This window comes from Colletotrichum abscissum (genome assembly GCF_030869225.1).
Source record: "Colletotrichum abscissum strain IMI 504890 chromosome Unknown Scaffold_15.1, whole genome shotgun sequence".
NCBI lineage: Eukaryota > Fungi > Ascomycota > Sordariomycetes > Glomerellales > Glomerellaceae > Colletotrichum > Colletotrichum abscissum.
The window spans coordinates 959,483-971,859 of NW_026850043.1; the positions used below are offsets into that span (position 1 = coordinate 959,483).

Sequence of the window (12,377 nt, forward strand, 5' to 3'; positions counted from 1 at the left end):
ATTGGTCGAATGTCAAGCCCATCCTTCCATGCAACTTTTTCGACGCTTCTCTTCGGACGTTGGTGATGTCTTTCGCCTAGTGCTGTGGAGTCCTCGAGCGGTGGATGCTCATCCTCTTGCAACGGACCCCTGAGCGTTGTGCCGCCTTTGCTAGCGGCCCCCAATTCCAACCAACCCGGGCTTTCTCGGCCTGAAGACCGGTTCCTTCATTAGTGATCATTGGTGACGGGAAAGTGGGCAAATAAGACCCAGTTCGAGAACTGCTTCTTGACTTTTTTCCTCTTCCAGGCCATCCGGTTGCCATGGCCCATGGGTCTATGGCCCCCTTCTTGTTGGAAGGCGGTCCCTGTTGGTTGCATCAGGTTTTCTCGACCAGTGGCAAGCCTATGAGCATCTACGAGGTCTATGACAGTTCTCGAAGTGTCAAAGTGTCAAAGTAGCGCCCCCCAAATGTTAATATCTGGGGTTGCATCCATGGAAACCAGGAACATGATCCCCGGTTCTGATCTTTTCGAGCAGTCCAAGACCCAACCCAAGACTACCACTGCTACGCCGCCTCCTACTACCGGAACTGAATTTAGTTCCCAAGCGGCTCATCCTGCTCCCCTGCATTAGTAGTATAGATCTGCAGGCTGCGGCTGCGGCACTTGAAGCCCCGAAGAGGGTTCTACCCGGAGGTTTATAACTCGGGGAGTGCCTACTTTTTGTTGTCAACACCACATTCGAAAACCGTGGCGTGAGGGTGGATTGCTTCTTAACGAAAAGAAAGGATTTGATCAAAGACCACGTGTCGCCCAATATGTCCTTGTCAACGAATGTCGACCCCGATCTACGAATCCTCGAGCCGGAGCACCTGCCACTAGCCATCATCATCATATCATCCGTCTTCCTCGTCATATCGGTGATATGTGTCGGCGTACGAACGAGCGTGCGCCTCGTTGAGGGCACATTTGGCCTAGACGATGGACTGATGCTCGCGGGAACGGTATGCCACTCTTACAATATCGAAGAAACCGGATAGCTTCGCTAATCTGCCCTGTGAAAAGGTGGTTTACGTACCAAGCGTGGGACTGACGATATACGGCTGCCTCGTCGGGTTGGGCACGTTGCAAGAAAAGCTCAACATGTGGATGTTTTCAGAGGCCCTCAAGATCTACATCATCTGGATCTTGATATACGTCGTCGCCCTCGCTCTCGTCAAGTCATCCGTCTGCCTCACCATCCAACGAATCATCACGACAAACAATGCTCTGCGCATCACGGTCTGGGTCCTGCTCGGCGTCACGTGGGCTTCTTTCATGATCACCTTCATCGGAACGCTGTTATACTGTCAGCCGGTTGAGGCCATCTGGACGCCCACGATGATTCTCAGTGGCGAGGGAACGTGCAGCTCTGTTGATGTCCTCATCGCCATCGGCCACGTTGCGACGAGTTCGGCTATTGTGACGGATTTGGCTTTGGTTGTTGTGCCTGCTATCATTCTCTGGGGCACGCAGATGAAGACGCAGACGAAGCTCCAGGTCTTTGGACTGTTGTCCTTTGCCTCGGTGTGAGTTTGACCATTGCAGGAAAGCAGACCACGACATCAAGACTAACGCAGCTCCAGGGCATCTATCATCACCATGGTCCGTATCCCCTATGTCAACAAATTCAAAGGCCAGACAGACCTTCAATGTGAGTAGAGCCCTCCCCTTCTTCCGGTTCCCAAGAATCAAATCCATTGCGTCATGAAAAAAGCTGACCAGGGGCCTTTCCAGTCTGGGTCGCCCACACGATGCTCTGCTCCAACATCGAGACCGGAATCGGCTGCATCGCCTCATCGGTCCCCTCGCTACGCCGTTTCATCGCGCGAACCCGCGGCACGTCGGAAAAGACGAACCCGAGCGGGAGCGGGACCAAAACGGGTCTCTTCACCATCGGAAGCAAGCCGCTCGAGCCCAGGAGCCGCGACCGATTCCGCAACCCGACCGACGTGGGCTTCAGCCTGGCGACGGTGCACGGCAGAGGGGACGAGACCTGGGAACGCCTCCAGGACGGCGACTCGGATAAGGGGGATTTGCTGCCGAGCGACCAGAAGGGCGGCATTCACGCGCAGTACACATATCAGGTCGACATTGAAATGTCACACGACATGAGAGGTTCAGGAGGTCGTTCTGGGTCTCTGGATCGTCACTGAAAGGAAGGGACGTGAATAGCCGGGTGGATGTTGGAATGTCAAAGGTACGGATGCTAGTGTTCAGACTAATGTATAAAATCCTGTAGAATATCCACTTGGGATGCAACCTTACTCCAACCCGACGTGCGCGTTTTGTCAACGGAAATTAATCAAAAACCAAGGCAGTGGCCAAAATAACTGCAGCAGAAATCCTCCCACTAGCCAATGGTGACCCAAAAACCCTCATGCTTTAGCCTCTGTTCCGCTTCTTTGACAGCAGAAACTCCACATGGGTGACAAAGAGCAAATGGGCAGAAAAGATCCCACCAGGCATCATGAACATATTGGCTGTCAGCACACGTGTTTGACCCCTGTCCCTGCAAGAAGCTCTGCCCCTGAACGGCGCTCTGGCCTCTTCAGCATCAATGCATAAATGAACTGGATGGAGCCCAGCTTCCAACGGAGGAACACCTGCCCTGCGGCCCAGCCCCCAATAATGGATCGGGAATGTGGGTGGACGAGGAGGAGAACCTCGTGGCTCGTATTATTGAGGATTTACGCACAAAGTGGGATATCCGGCTTTTATGTCAGTGCGAGACAAGGCAGACCCGATAGCCGAGCCAAGAAGAGAAGTTGCTCGTGGTTGTGAACCTGTGTCGATTCTCACTACCACCTATAGGTACTGCAGTAAGAAAGCAGTACGACGGTGGAGCTTGAGTACAGGGGAAAAGTAATTCGGGCAAAATTCCATATCCAGTCCGCAGCTCGCTGACGTGATCTGATAAGACTAAAAAGGAGATGAATGATTGTTGAAGATGTTATGTGTTAAGCGGTGAACCAACCCCCTTGGAAACAGCGTCTACGGCAAATCTTGGCAAAAAGAGAGTTTCGGTGCTGGTCGAAATTCAGGAGCTCTGGCAATTTGCTGAGGCGCAAGATTGGGATCGAGTGTCTTGGCTGACGAGCGAGATATCCATTCTCATAATCCCATGAACCTTGAAAAGACAAGTTCGAGGCCCAGAGCCTCAGTGCCAAACAGACAAGCGCAGCGATCTATGCCTCAACCGGGTAAGCTTCGAATAAGCTAAGAAGGGATGATGGCATGGAGCTTTTCGAGCGACTTTCTTGAGGCTCAAGAGCTCCTTCTAGTGATGATTGTTATGTTCATCAGTAAGCCGATAGACTAGACGCGGGCTCCGAGGGGGAGAAGCCCGATGCCGTGCTGCCCCATCACCTTGAGAAGGCCTCCGACCCGGCGTCGACCCCTCCTTGGCCGGATGGTATCCACTTTCTCGGCGAATGAGCGGCCACTGGGATCCCACGTGAACCCGGAGCCCGCCGTCGATCAGAGAAACGTGGGTAAACATTGCCGGCCTAACGGTAACCTGAAGCGGAAGGTCAAGAGATAGACTTGTTGAAATAACGATGTGACGACGACTTGCAGCTGCGAGCGTGCCATCCGGATTCTCAGTGTGCTTCCCCTCACCCGATCGTATTCAACATGTGTGTTTCGAAGAGTAAAGGTTCCGGAAGCCTTCAGACCAAAGATTCTAGTCATAAATGCTGTTCTGGTTCCATTCATTTTGCACTGCCGTGCCACATGTAAAACGAGTCTAAGGCGTACTTCCTTTCAAGCAGCAATGAAGTCTTACCTGGTCACAACGTTGCTATTTGGAGCGAGCCTGGTCAGTTGCCAACCATCCGACCTCGCTCTACGCTTCATAACCTACAACATCCGTTGGGCCACCCCAGACCCAGGAACCAACGAAGCACCTTGGTCCGCCCGCAGACCTCGCCTCTTCTCTCAGCTCAACTACGAGACCGCAGCCCGGCCCGAATCACTTGTCTGCATGCAAGAAGTTGTCGAAGAACAGCTCCTCGACATCGCCCAAGACCTGGGCCAAGCCTGGTCCCACGTCGGCGTCGGCCGTGATGACGGCGTCGCTGCCGGGGAGTTTTCGCCAATCTACTACCGGCCGGGCACTTGGACTCTCACGGAGAACCGGACGTACTGGTTGAGCGAAACACCTGATGTTCCCGGGTCCAAGGGCTGGGACGCCGCGCTCTCGCGCATCGTCACCGTCGCGTCGTTCCAGCATGTAGAGAGTGGACTGCCGCTGGTGTATATGTGCACGCACTTTGACCACGTGGGCCAGGTTGCAAGGGAACATAGTGCAGAGCTCTTGGTCGGCTTGGCGAAGGAGTGGGAGAACTCGACAGAGGGGGCTGTGCCGGTGTTTCTGGGCGGCGATTTGAACATTGAGCCGGATAACGCGGCGTATCAGATCTTGATCGCAGATGGGAACTTGCACGATGTTCGGGATGTAGTTCCTGAGTCTAGGAGGGTGGGATACTCGAAGACGTACACTGCGTTCACGGATGACACGTCGGATGATACGTTTCTTGACCACTTGTTTGTGCGCGATCCGACGGTCAGAGGGATGGACTTCTTGACTCATGCGGTTCTGCCGAATCATTTTGACGATGGCGTGTATATATCAGATCATCGACCTGTTGTCGCTGATGTTATGATTGATGTGTAGATCAACGGGGGATCTCAGATCGTACTAGGAGGACTTCTAAAGTAGTTGAGGGGAACATCTAGTACCCTCAGCCAGCAACTCCTTGAGACTTTAGGTACCTACCCTATATAGACGGCCTGCTTGATCGTACTGTCTTGGTCCATCACGAAGGGCATAGGAGAATGGTGGCTTGTCATGTAATGAGGTATCTGTGGCACTCGGTGCTGATAGTTCACGGACATCGTGGCCCTGACGAAATCGAATGAAACCTAAGTTGATGGCTGAGAAATCTTCCTCCCAACTCCGTTCAACCTTGGTGCAACCACTGCCAAACTCCTGTACCAGCAAACGCCAAATCCCTCTCATATCTAGTAGCTATCATAAGGCTTCTGCCCGAACACCACATGGAACGTCAGGTACGAGTGTATCGACACATTCATCAGGCTCTTCCGCACATCAATCAAAAACACCTCCACCTCGGCAGGACTCCATTTGAGCCCCCTTGTCAACGGCGCCATGCTCACGGCCTGAAGCGCATCAATGAGCATGCTGCGGTTATACAACCCAATCGTCTTGAGCTTCTGGTCCCGCGGCCACGTCCCGATGGGCACCTTCCACACCTTTTCAACAACATTCTCAAATCCACTCTCGCGGAGCATCTCCGAGTTCCTCTCCATCGCCAGCGGGTTGATGCCGAAGCTCCGGAACCCGGACATGCAGAGGTCCACAAACTTGCCATAGCCGTACTCCTCGGGCCCGGGCATCGTTCCATCGTCGCACTGCAGGACGAAGCGCAGCTCCTGCAGCTCGACCCAGCCGCCGGGCTTCAGCGCGGTGAAGGCTTGGGAGAGCATGCGCGGCCAGTTCTTGACGGCCATGCACATGTGCCGCGCGTGCACAAAGTCGAGGGAGGATGGCGGCCAGACCCATTCTGCCTCTGCGTCGTCGACGACGAAGCGGACGTTGGGGGGTACCCAGGTTGGTTGGATTGGGCTCAGGTCGATGCCGGATATGTCTGCTTCTGGGTACTCATCGCCCACTTGAGATGGTGTCAGTACTTGCTCAAGGTCATTTGCGCATTCAAGAATGTCGTCTGGTGAAGGGTTGTCCAGACTAATCGTCTAGATGCCATCATGTCTATCATGAAGACGCTATCAAAATAGCATACTTAAAAGCAGACGATCATGCGAAAAGGGAACTCACTATCAATAGCCCAGATCCCCGTCCCCGTACCAATATCAATAATCTTTTGCGGATTCTCCAACGGCGCGCAATGAAGCTTTCCATCCATGACATTGACGCACATGGCATGCTTCATATCCTCGCGCTCCTGCTCCGGCTCGTCGTTGGGCATCAGGTACCGGCCCTCCATGTACTTGTGATACCGCCGGGTGTTCTCAAAGACGTAGTCGCGCACGCTGTTGGATAGCGACGTCGAGGCCGAGTGGTTGCCGATGCTGCTGCCGTCGAACCCTTCGTCCCAGACCTCGTCCCCCGCCCGCGACGACGCGCCGTCATCTTCCGTGTCGGCCTCGACCACGTTCTCCGCTTCAAAGTCCTGCTGTGGTGGTGTCTGCCGTCCGCCCGATCCTGATCGCGAGCGGTGTCCCGATTGAGGCAGAGGGGGGGAGGGTGACTTTTCGGGCTGGTCGGCTTCTGCCCTTGCTGTGGTGGTGTCCGCCATGACTTGTGCGATGCTGGCTCAAACCAGGCTCGAGAAGGAGACGTACGAGCGGCTTATTCTGTCCCGTTTCCCTTCCCGCGGTTCCTGCTCGACTCTGTCACCGAGGAGCGATTGATACCGCCGTCTCCGATCGACGTCGCCTGGGGTTCTCAAGTGAGGGCTCGTGTGTCTGGCCAGGATGTGCCCAAACTGGACGTTGAACTGGAGATTCGCGAACGTAAGAATGAGACGGAGAGGGGGAGCGCGTGCTGGGGTCTTTGACCAGGTCCAGGAACATAAGTGTCTTTCTGTCAGAAACCTTAAACGGTTCCTTGGGAGCGGCACCCCGTACGTAGGAGAAAGGCAGAGTGGTTAGGGGGGGATAACGTGGACCGAGCCAGTCTGGTATGAGCAAAGTCGAATGACCATCTGGCGAAGAAAAAGAAGAAAGTGGAAGACAGGAAAAGCCCACAATGAAAGCCGTTGAGACCGGAGTTTCGGGGTTCGTTTGTTTCTTTTTTCTACATTCCTTACCGTACGGCTTCGGACCTTTTGTTCTTGTCTATCAGCGGCACATCAGCAGCAGCTCGACGAAAAGGAAACGTCTGGGCTTCTGAAGTGTGTCTGCGTACCAAAGTGGCATGTCGGCTCAGTCGACTTTAATGCCCCTGCGCCATCCTCTTTGCTCAACAGACCTATCAAGCTGCGTCCTGAACAACTTTAGCCGGGTTTGGTAGGAGACCGGCGCCACGGTCTAGAAGTGTTAGTACAGAGGCCGATTCCTTTTCTCACCAGACTATTCCCGGAGCGTGGGCCATGAGCAGAATAGCTGGACACGGCAGACTCCTCCATTGTGTCTGTGAGAGAGCTGAACGCTCTGCAGTCATGCAGTGGCGCTCTGAGATGTCTCTGTTTCTCCGTCTTGTTTGGCCGGGTTTCTTTCAAGCACGCGGTCCTGCTTTCTCCTCTTTCTCCCCCCCTCCTCTGAAAGTCGAGGTCCTCCAGCCGCCGGACCGTCAGTCCACGTCTGTGGCCCCCCTCCTCTTTCACTCAATTCTTGTGGCTCGACTGGTTGTGCTGCTTTAGCTTGACAGTAGCGGCGTTTGCGCCATTGGCTAGCCGGTTGAAACCCCTCCGATCCTTCGAGGAATGTGTCCCCAACTCATGCAGAAACATGTAGGACTAGACGACCGCGGAACGTTTTCACCGACGTGGGTTGAGACACCACACCGAGCTGCCGCATCCAGCTACCGTCCATCCCTGGACGTAGCATCACCGCATCGAGTGAGGAGAAGCTTGGGAACTTGAGGCGCATCAGGAGGGAAATGCGGACCAAAGGTTATTCTTTTGCGCGCTTTTCCCTCACCCCTCAAGTCATTGTTCCCCTCTCCGATCTCAACATTCATTGCTGAAACTTTATGTGCGCTTGACTTGTTACTGGACGGCAGAGTTCATCATCCCATCTCACCCACATTCCGTACTCGTACATTCTCCAACAACGCGACGCCTGTCAAATCCCGTGTGCCCGGTTTCTCGTGCGGCGTAGTCAACTTGCTTCCCATGCAATCACACCGTTGATCTGCAAACCTGCAGCAGAATCCACATAACTTCGTTCGGAAAGGGAACGTAATCACATTCCCCGTGTAACACGGCCGTGCAAATTCCGCGCCGTTCAGCGACCCGGTAGAACTTTGCTTGCTTCGGGGTCCCACACCGAAAATGACAAGCGACATTGGCGCTCAGATCCGGGAGGAGGCCGCGGCAGCGACGGAAGAAGTCAACGCGGCCCTCCAGAGCTTCGTGACGAGTCCCGGGCCGTCCGGAGGTGATTTGGACAAGGGACAACGGCGGCGCATCATTGACGCGGCGAATAAGCTCATCAACGCCGTCAAAGATCCCGGCGATGAGTGGTTCGATGCCACGGCGCAGGTCGCGCAGCTGGGCGCGAACCGGCTCTTTTGGGAATGGAAGGTTTATGATCACATCCCATCCGAAGGCAGTATCTCGTACGGTGAACTGGCCAAGAAGGTCGACGCCGATGTATCGCTGATACGTGAGTTTGAAATGCACTGCCTCAGGGCCAATCCATTGAAGCTATTAGGAATATTCTGGTAACACTTGTTCAGGACGGACTGGTGGTGTGTTAACTTCAATGGGCATCTTGCAACAAGTCGGCGACGACTCCGTCGCGCACACAAAGCGCTCTCGCATCTACATCGACGGTCACCCAGCGGGACAAATCGTCGGCATGGCGTCTGTTCTCTCCCTCCCGCCCCTCAACCATTGCCCTCTAAATGCCTTACTAACACCCTAGTGTAGATGGGAAAACGGCCTGGTACCGTACGTCCACATGCCAGCCTACTTTGAAAAGTACGGCCGCCAGGAACCGCAGACTCTCAACAACGTCCCGGGCACCTACGCATACGGCGTGCCAGAGTACGGCTGGTACGAGATGCTGCAGCACGACCCGCCGCGGATGCAGCGGTTCCTGCGCGCCATGGGCCCGATTGAGGAAAAGATGCCCATCTCGGGTATCTACGACTTTGGGTGGGTTGTCGAGTACGCTCGTGAGAACGCAAGCGACCGGCCACTCTTTGTCGATGTCGGTGCGGGACGGGGCCAGTCTATCAAGGCGATTCATCGCGAGAACCCTGGGCTTCCGTTGGAGAGGTGTGTGTTGCAGGATCGTGCTGAGGTGGTGGAGGCTGTGAGGAAGCTTGATGATGAGGATATGAGGTTGGTGCAGAAGCAGGTTATTGATTTCCACAAGGAGCAGCCGGTTAAAGGTGAGATGATATCTTCTCGAGATTTCGCTGGTTCACCGCTTGGTGAAGCCAGATGCACTTGCCTTTACATCGCAAGGAGTCTCCAGGCTGGTAGCTGACCGTGTCATGACTTCAAGGTGCCTTGACCTACTGGATCCGCCGGTGTCTACACAACTACGGCGACGAGCTGGGCGTCAACATGCTCCGCATCATCGCCGAGGCCATGGCGGAGGACAGCCGGCTCCTGATCCAGGAGGACGTGATGGGGAACCCGCCGCACTACACCTCCACGATGCTCGACTTCATGATGCTCACCTTTGGCGGCAAGCAAAGATCGCTCGAGTGCTGGACCGACATTCTCGGGAGGGCGGGCCTCGCGATCAAGAGCGTGTCTACGGGTGAGGGACCGTGGCGGCACCTTGCCGTGATTGAGTGCGTCAAGGCCGCGAGGTGAGGCTATCTTGAGTTTGAGGGTCGAATCTCGAGATGAGATCGGAAGTTTCAGTAGTCCTTGTGTGTCCGCGCGAGGAGGATTGGGTTCGCGGCTGCGATGCTTTCTGACTGGACTGATGTGGCTGGGATAGGCGGTGAAGTCGTTGATGTGTAGGCCGACGAGAGAGAGACCAGTAGATAGCAACTTAATATGACACTATCGAAGATCGACGGGAGACGAGAGGTGGTTGACTTCAACCTCACGCATAACGTGTATCAGCAACACCGCCAGCCTCTGCATTCTCAGGCCTGAAGTCGGATGCCATGTCTACAGGACCCCTAGCTAATCGGTTCCGGTCATCACCGGAGTCACCGTTTAAGCAAGAAAGGACTGGAATGAATCTCGGCTAGCCCCTATTAATACTGACCCCCGGCCCCGGGGAAGAGCCGCAAGATTCCTAGCGAAGCCCCCAAAGCGGGTCGTGATAACTCAATTCTTCACCGCTTCTTTCGCCCGGAATGGCGGCTTGTCCGGTCCGGTCCGCCTAATGTGTTCCGGCTCCGGACGGGCGGGAGGACACCAGGCTTTTCGAGTGTGCAGACAGATAGGCTCATGTAGGCTTTTTGCAAATGGGTCTTGGAGACTAGCGGTGTATGCAGAGATTCAGTGGTGTTGCAGTAGGCTGGAAGACGTTGGCACTATCTGCCACAACATCAGATGGCAGTTTAATGGGAATATCAGATGAAAAGAGCCTCACTTGTCCACGGGCAAGTATGATTGATGAAGGTCACGGCCAATGACATTGTCAAAGAAGGCATGTAAAATATGATGTAGGCGTGTATGTGGATATGTAATTGAGTCTCTTGGAGACTACATGTGTAAATAACTATCAGTCTGTATACGAGTAACTGTAGCCCTCAAAAAGACATTTGTTTCTCTGACTCGCTTCTCTCCAATCTTCCAAGTCTCGTGTCGTCGTCTATCATCTGTGTGTCGCTATGCCATTCTGATACTCAAACTTCAACTCTCTCCGTGTCTTCATCCCCCGTTTCCAAGAGAATCTCAACAACCAGAACAATAAAACATTAAAAACAAGATTATGCAATAAAGCAAAGAAGGAAACAAAAGTATGACGAAGAATCCAACGATACCAAATGCTGGGTATAAAACGCCGATGCAGCCTTGCCCAGCCGCTTGTGCAAATGCCGCGCCGACTCAATGATGTCAATGCAATTCCCATCCCCTTTCCAATCCATGATTCCGAAATCAAAACCCCAGACGTTCAACACCAGCATCAAAGACCAAAAGAGAAAACGACGTAAAAATCAAGCAAGAAGCGTGTGAAGGTAAAGGAGACTCAAGCCGTCTTGGAGCGAGTCCACCCAAACCAACCCCTCTTCCGCCCACCACACCCCTTCTCGCACGGCATGTCCTCATCAAGTTCGAGCCTGTACCGCCGCACACTACCCGTGTCGTCGTCGAACGCAACGTGCTTCTCCTTGGGCACAAAGCAGTCCGGAACAAGATGCCTCTTCATCCACCCCTTGACGCCCGTCCTCGCGGCGTCGATGGCGGCGTACTCGAGCCTCCGCGTGCGGTCGCTGGTCCAGTAGTGCGTCGCCTGCGGCGGCAGCGGGGGCGCGAGCTCCGTGCATTCTTGGCTGTCCCGCTGATGCTGCTGGGGGTGGGAGTGACTACCGGGCGAGGAGAGGAGGAGCTGGCGCTGGTCGAGCTCGAGATCGTCGCCGCGGCGCGAGGGCCGACGGGCGGCGAGTTCGACGTCTGTTGGATGCGCCGGGAAATGGAAGAAGGTTGCTTGCGGCTGGGCGTGTGGGCGTTGTTGGGGGTGGTAGAGACTGCTTCCGCTAGTACGTGCCGTTGTCGCCGGGTACGGGCTCGTCTTTGCTGCGCGGCGCACTGTCGGACGGCCACGGGAGCGGGGGACAGCGGCGGGCGTGGAGGAGGACTGGGAGGATGAGGCCGTCGATGTGCGACGGGGGTTGGAGAAGGAGGACCGCGGGGGCAGGGACTCGTAGCCCGAGTCTTGACGGCGCATCTCGGCGGGTTCGGGTTCCTTGTCCTTGTGGTGTTGCGGGTGCGGTGACGGAAAGTGGTGGTAGTGTGAAGGGGCCGGCGCCGGGGCTCGGATCGGGGCCGAGGTCGGGGCGGGGACGGGGGTCTTTGAGGGCGGGGAGCTCGGGGCGTAGAGCTCTACGTCGTGGAAGCTTTGGTAGGCGCAGGTGTAGTACGTCGTGTCGGAGGCGGCGACGCTGGCGCGGGACTCAGTCCGGAAGGTCATGTTGGAGGGGAAGGGTGAGAGGCGAGACATGTTGTGTGGTTTTTGTTTTCTTTATCGATGTGGGAATATGTGTTGTTGTGCGTTTGTGCGTTTGGCCGGTGAGAAGAGTCGAACGGGTAGATATTCTCTCACGCAAGCTTCAGGCGGGGTTTGAAAATGCTTTGTGACTAAAGGTGTATATGATGTTTTTTGTATAATAGAACTCGGAACGATAGAAAGTGAATTCCTCGTCATGAAGCCATTGGATGATTTCCCTCCTCACTTGATCGAGCACAGGCGAAGGAAGAGATGCGATAGCGAAGGTGGTTGCGCTTATTGTACTTCTGTGACGAGTTGGAAGAAACGCGATGCCGACCAGCGAGCTTTTAGGAACCAAGCTTCAAGCTGCGAAGGTAAAGACGTCGAGTCGAGGGGATGAATCTCGCTTGCGGAAAGGCCTCCCAGGGACACTGGGGAAGGGGGAGGGGAGGGGAGGATGTTTATTGTATTAAATAAACCCCAGTTGACGAGATGATGAGAGAAAAAGGCGGAGATGAGGTA

The 12,377-nt window shown here is 54.9% G+C and overlaps 5 protein-coding genes across 5 annotated transcripts; 3 read left to right on the forward strand and 2 right to left on the reverse strand.

Annotated features, from left to right (window-relative positions):
- Nucleotides 1–799: 799 nt before the first annotated feature.
- Nucleotides 800–2,176, forward strand: CABS01_07285 (uncharacterized protein; the record flags this gene model as incomplete). The annotated part of the gene is made up of 4 exons (XM_060540648.1): nucleotides 800–985; nucleotides 1,047–1,549; nucleotides 1,607–1,674; nucleotides 1,758–2,176. The coding sequence occupies 4 exons, from the start codon at nucleotides 800–802 to the stop codon at nucleotides 2,174–2,176; spliced, it is 1,176 nt and encodes a 391-aa protein (XP_060403533.1).
- A 1,619-nt stretch (nucleotides 2,177–3,795) lies between these two features.
- CABS01_07286 (endonuclease/Exonuclease/phosphatase) lies at nucleotides 3,796–4,698 on the forward strand (the record flags this gene model as incomplete). Its single annotated transcript, XM_060540649.1, has 1 exon — nucleotides 3,796–4,698. One exon carries the CDS (start codon nucleotides 3,796–3,798, stop codon nucleotides 4,696–4,698), a length of 903 nt encoding a protein of 300 aa, XP_060403534.1.
- A 347-nt stretch (nucleotides 4,699–5,045) lies between these two features.
- On the reverse strand, nucleotides 5,046–6,361 carry CABS01_07287 (methyltransferase domain-containing protein; the record flags this gene model as incomplete). Its single annotated transcript, XM_060540650.1, has 2 exons — nucleotides 5,046–5,716; nucleotides 5,881–6,361. 2 exons carry the CDS (start codon nucleotides 6,359–6,361, stop codon nucleotides 5,046–5,048), a joined length of 1,152 nt encoding a protein of 383 aa, XP_060403535.1.
- Nucleotides 6,362–8,059: 1,698 nt separating this feature from the next.
- CABS01_07288 (O-methyltransferase) lies at nucleotides 8,060–9,559 on the forward strand (the record flags this gene model as incomplete). The annotated part of the gene is made up of 4 exons (XM_060540651.1): nucleotides 8,060–8,393; nucleotides 8,467–8,593; nucleotides 8,660–9,126; nucleotides 9,243–9,559. 4 exons carry the CDS (start codon nucleotides 8,060–8,062, stop codon nucleotides 9,557–9,559), a joined length of 1,245 nt encoding a protein of 414 aa, XP_060403536.1.
- Nucleotides 9,560–10,895: 1,336 nt separating this feature from the next.
- On the reverse strand, nucleotides 10,896–11,867 carry CABS01_07289 (uncharacterized protein; the record flags this gene model as incomplete). Its single annotated transcript, XM_060540652.1, has 1 exon — nucleotides 10,896–11,867. One exon carries the CDS (start codon nucleotides 11,865–11,867, stop codon nucleotides 10,896–10,898), a length of 972 nt encoding a protein of 323 aa, XP_060403537.1.
- Between the last annotated feature and the right edge of the window lie 510 nt (nucleotides 11,868–12,377).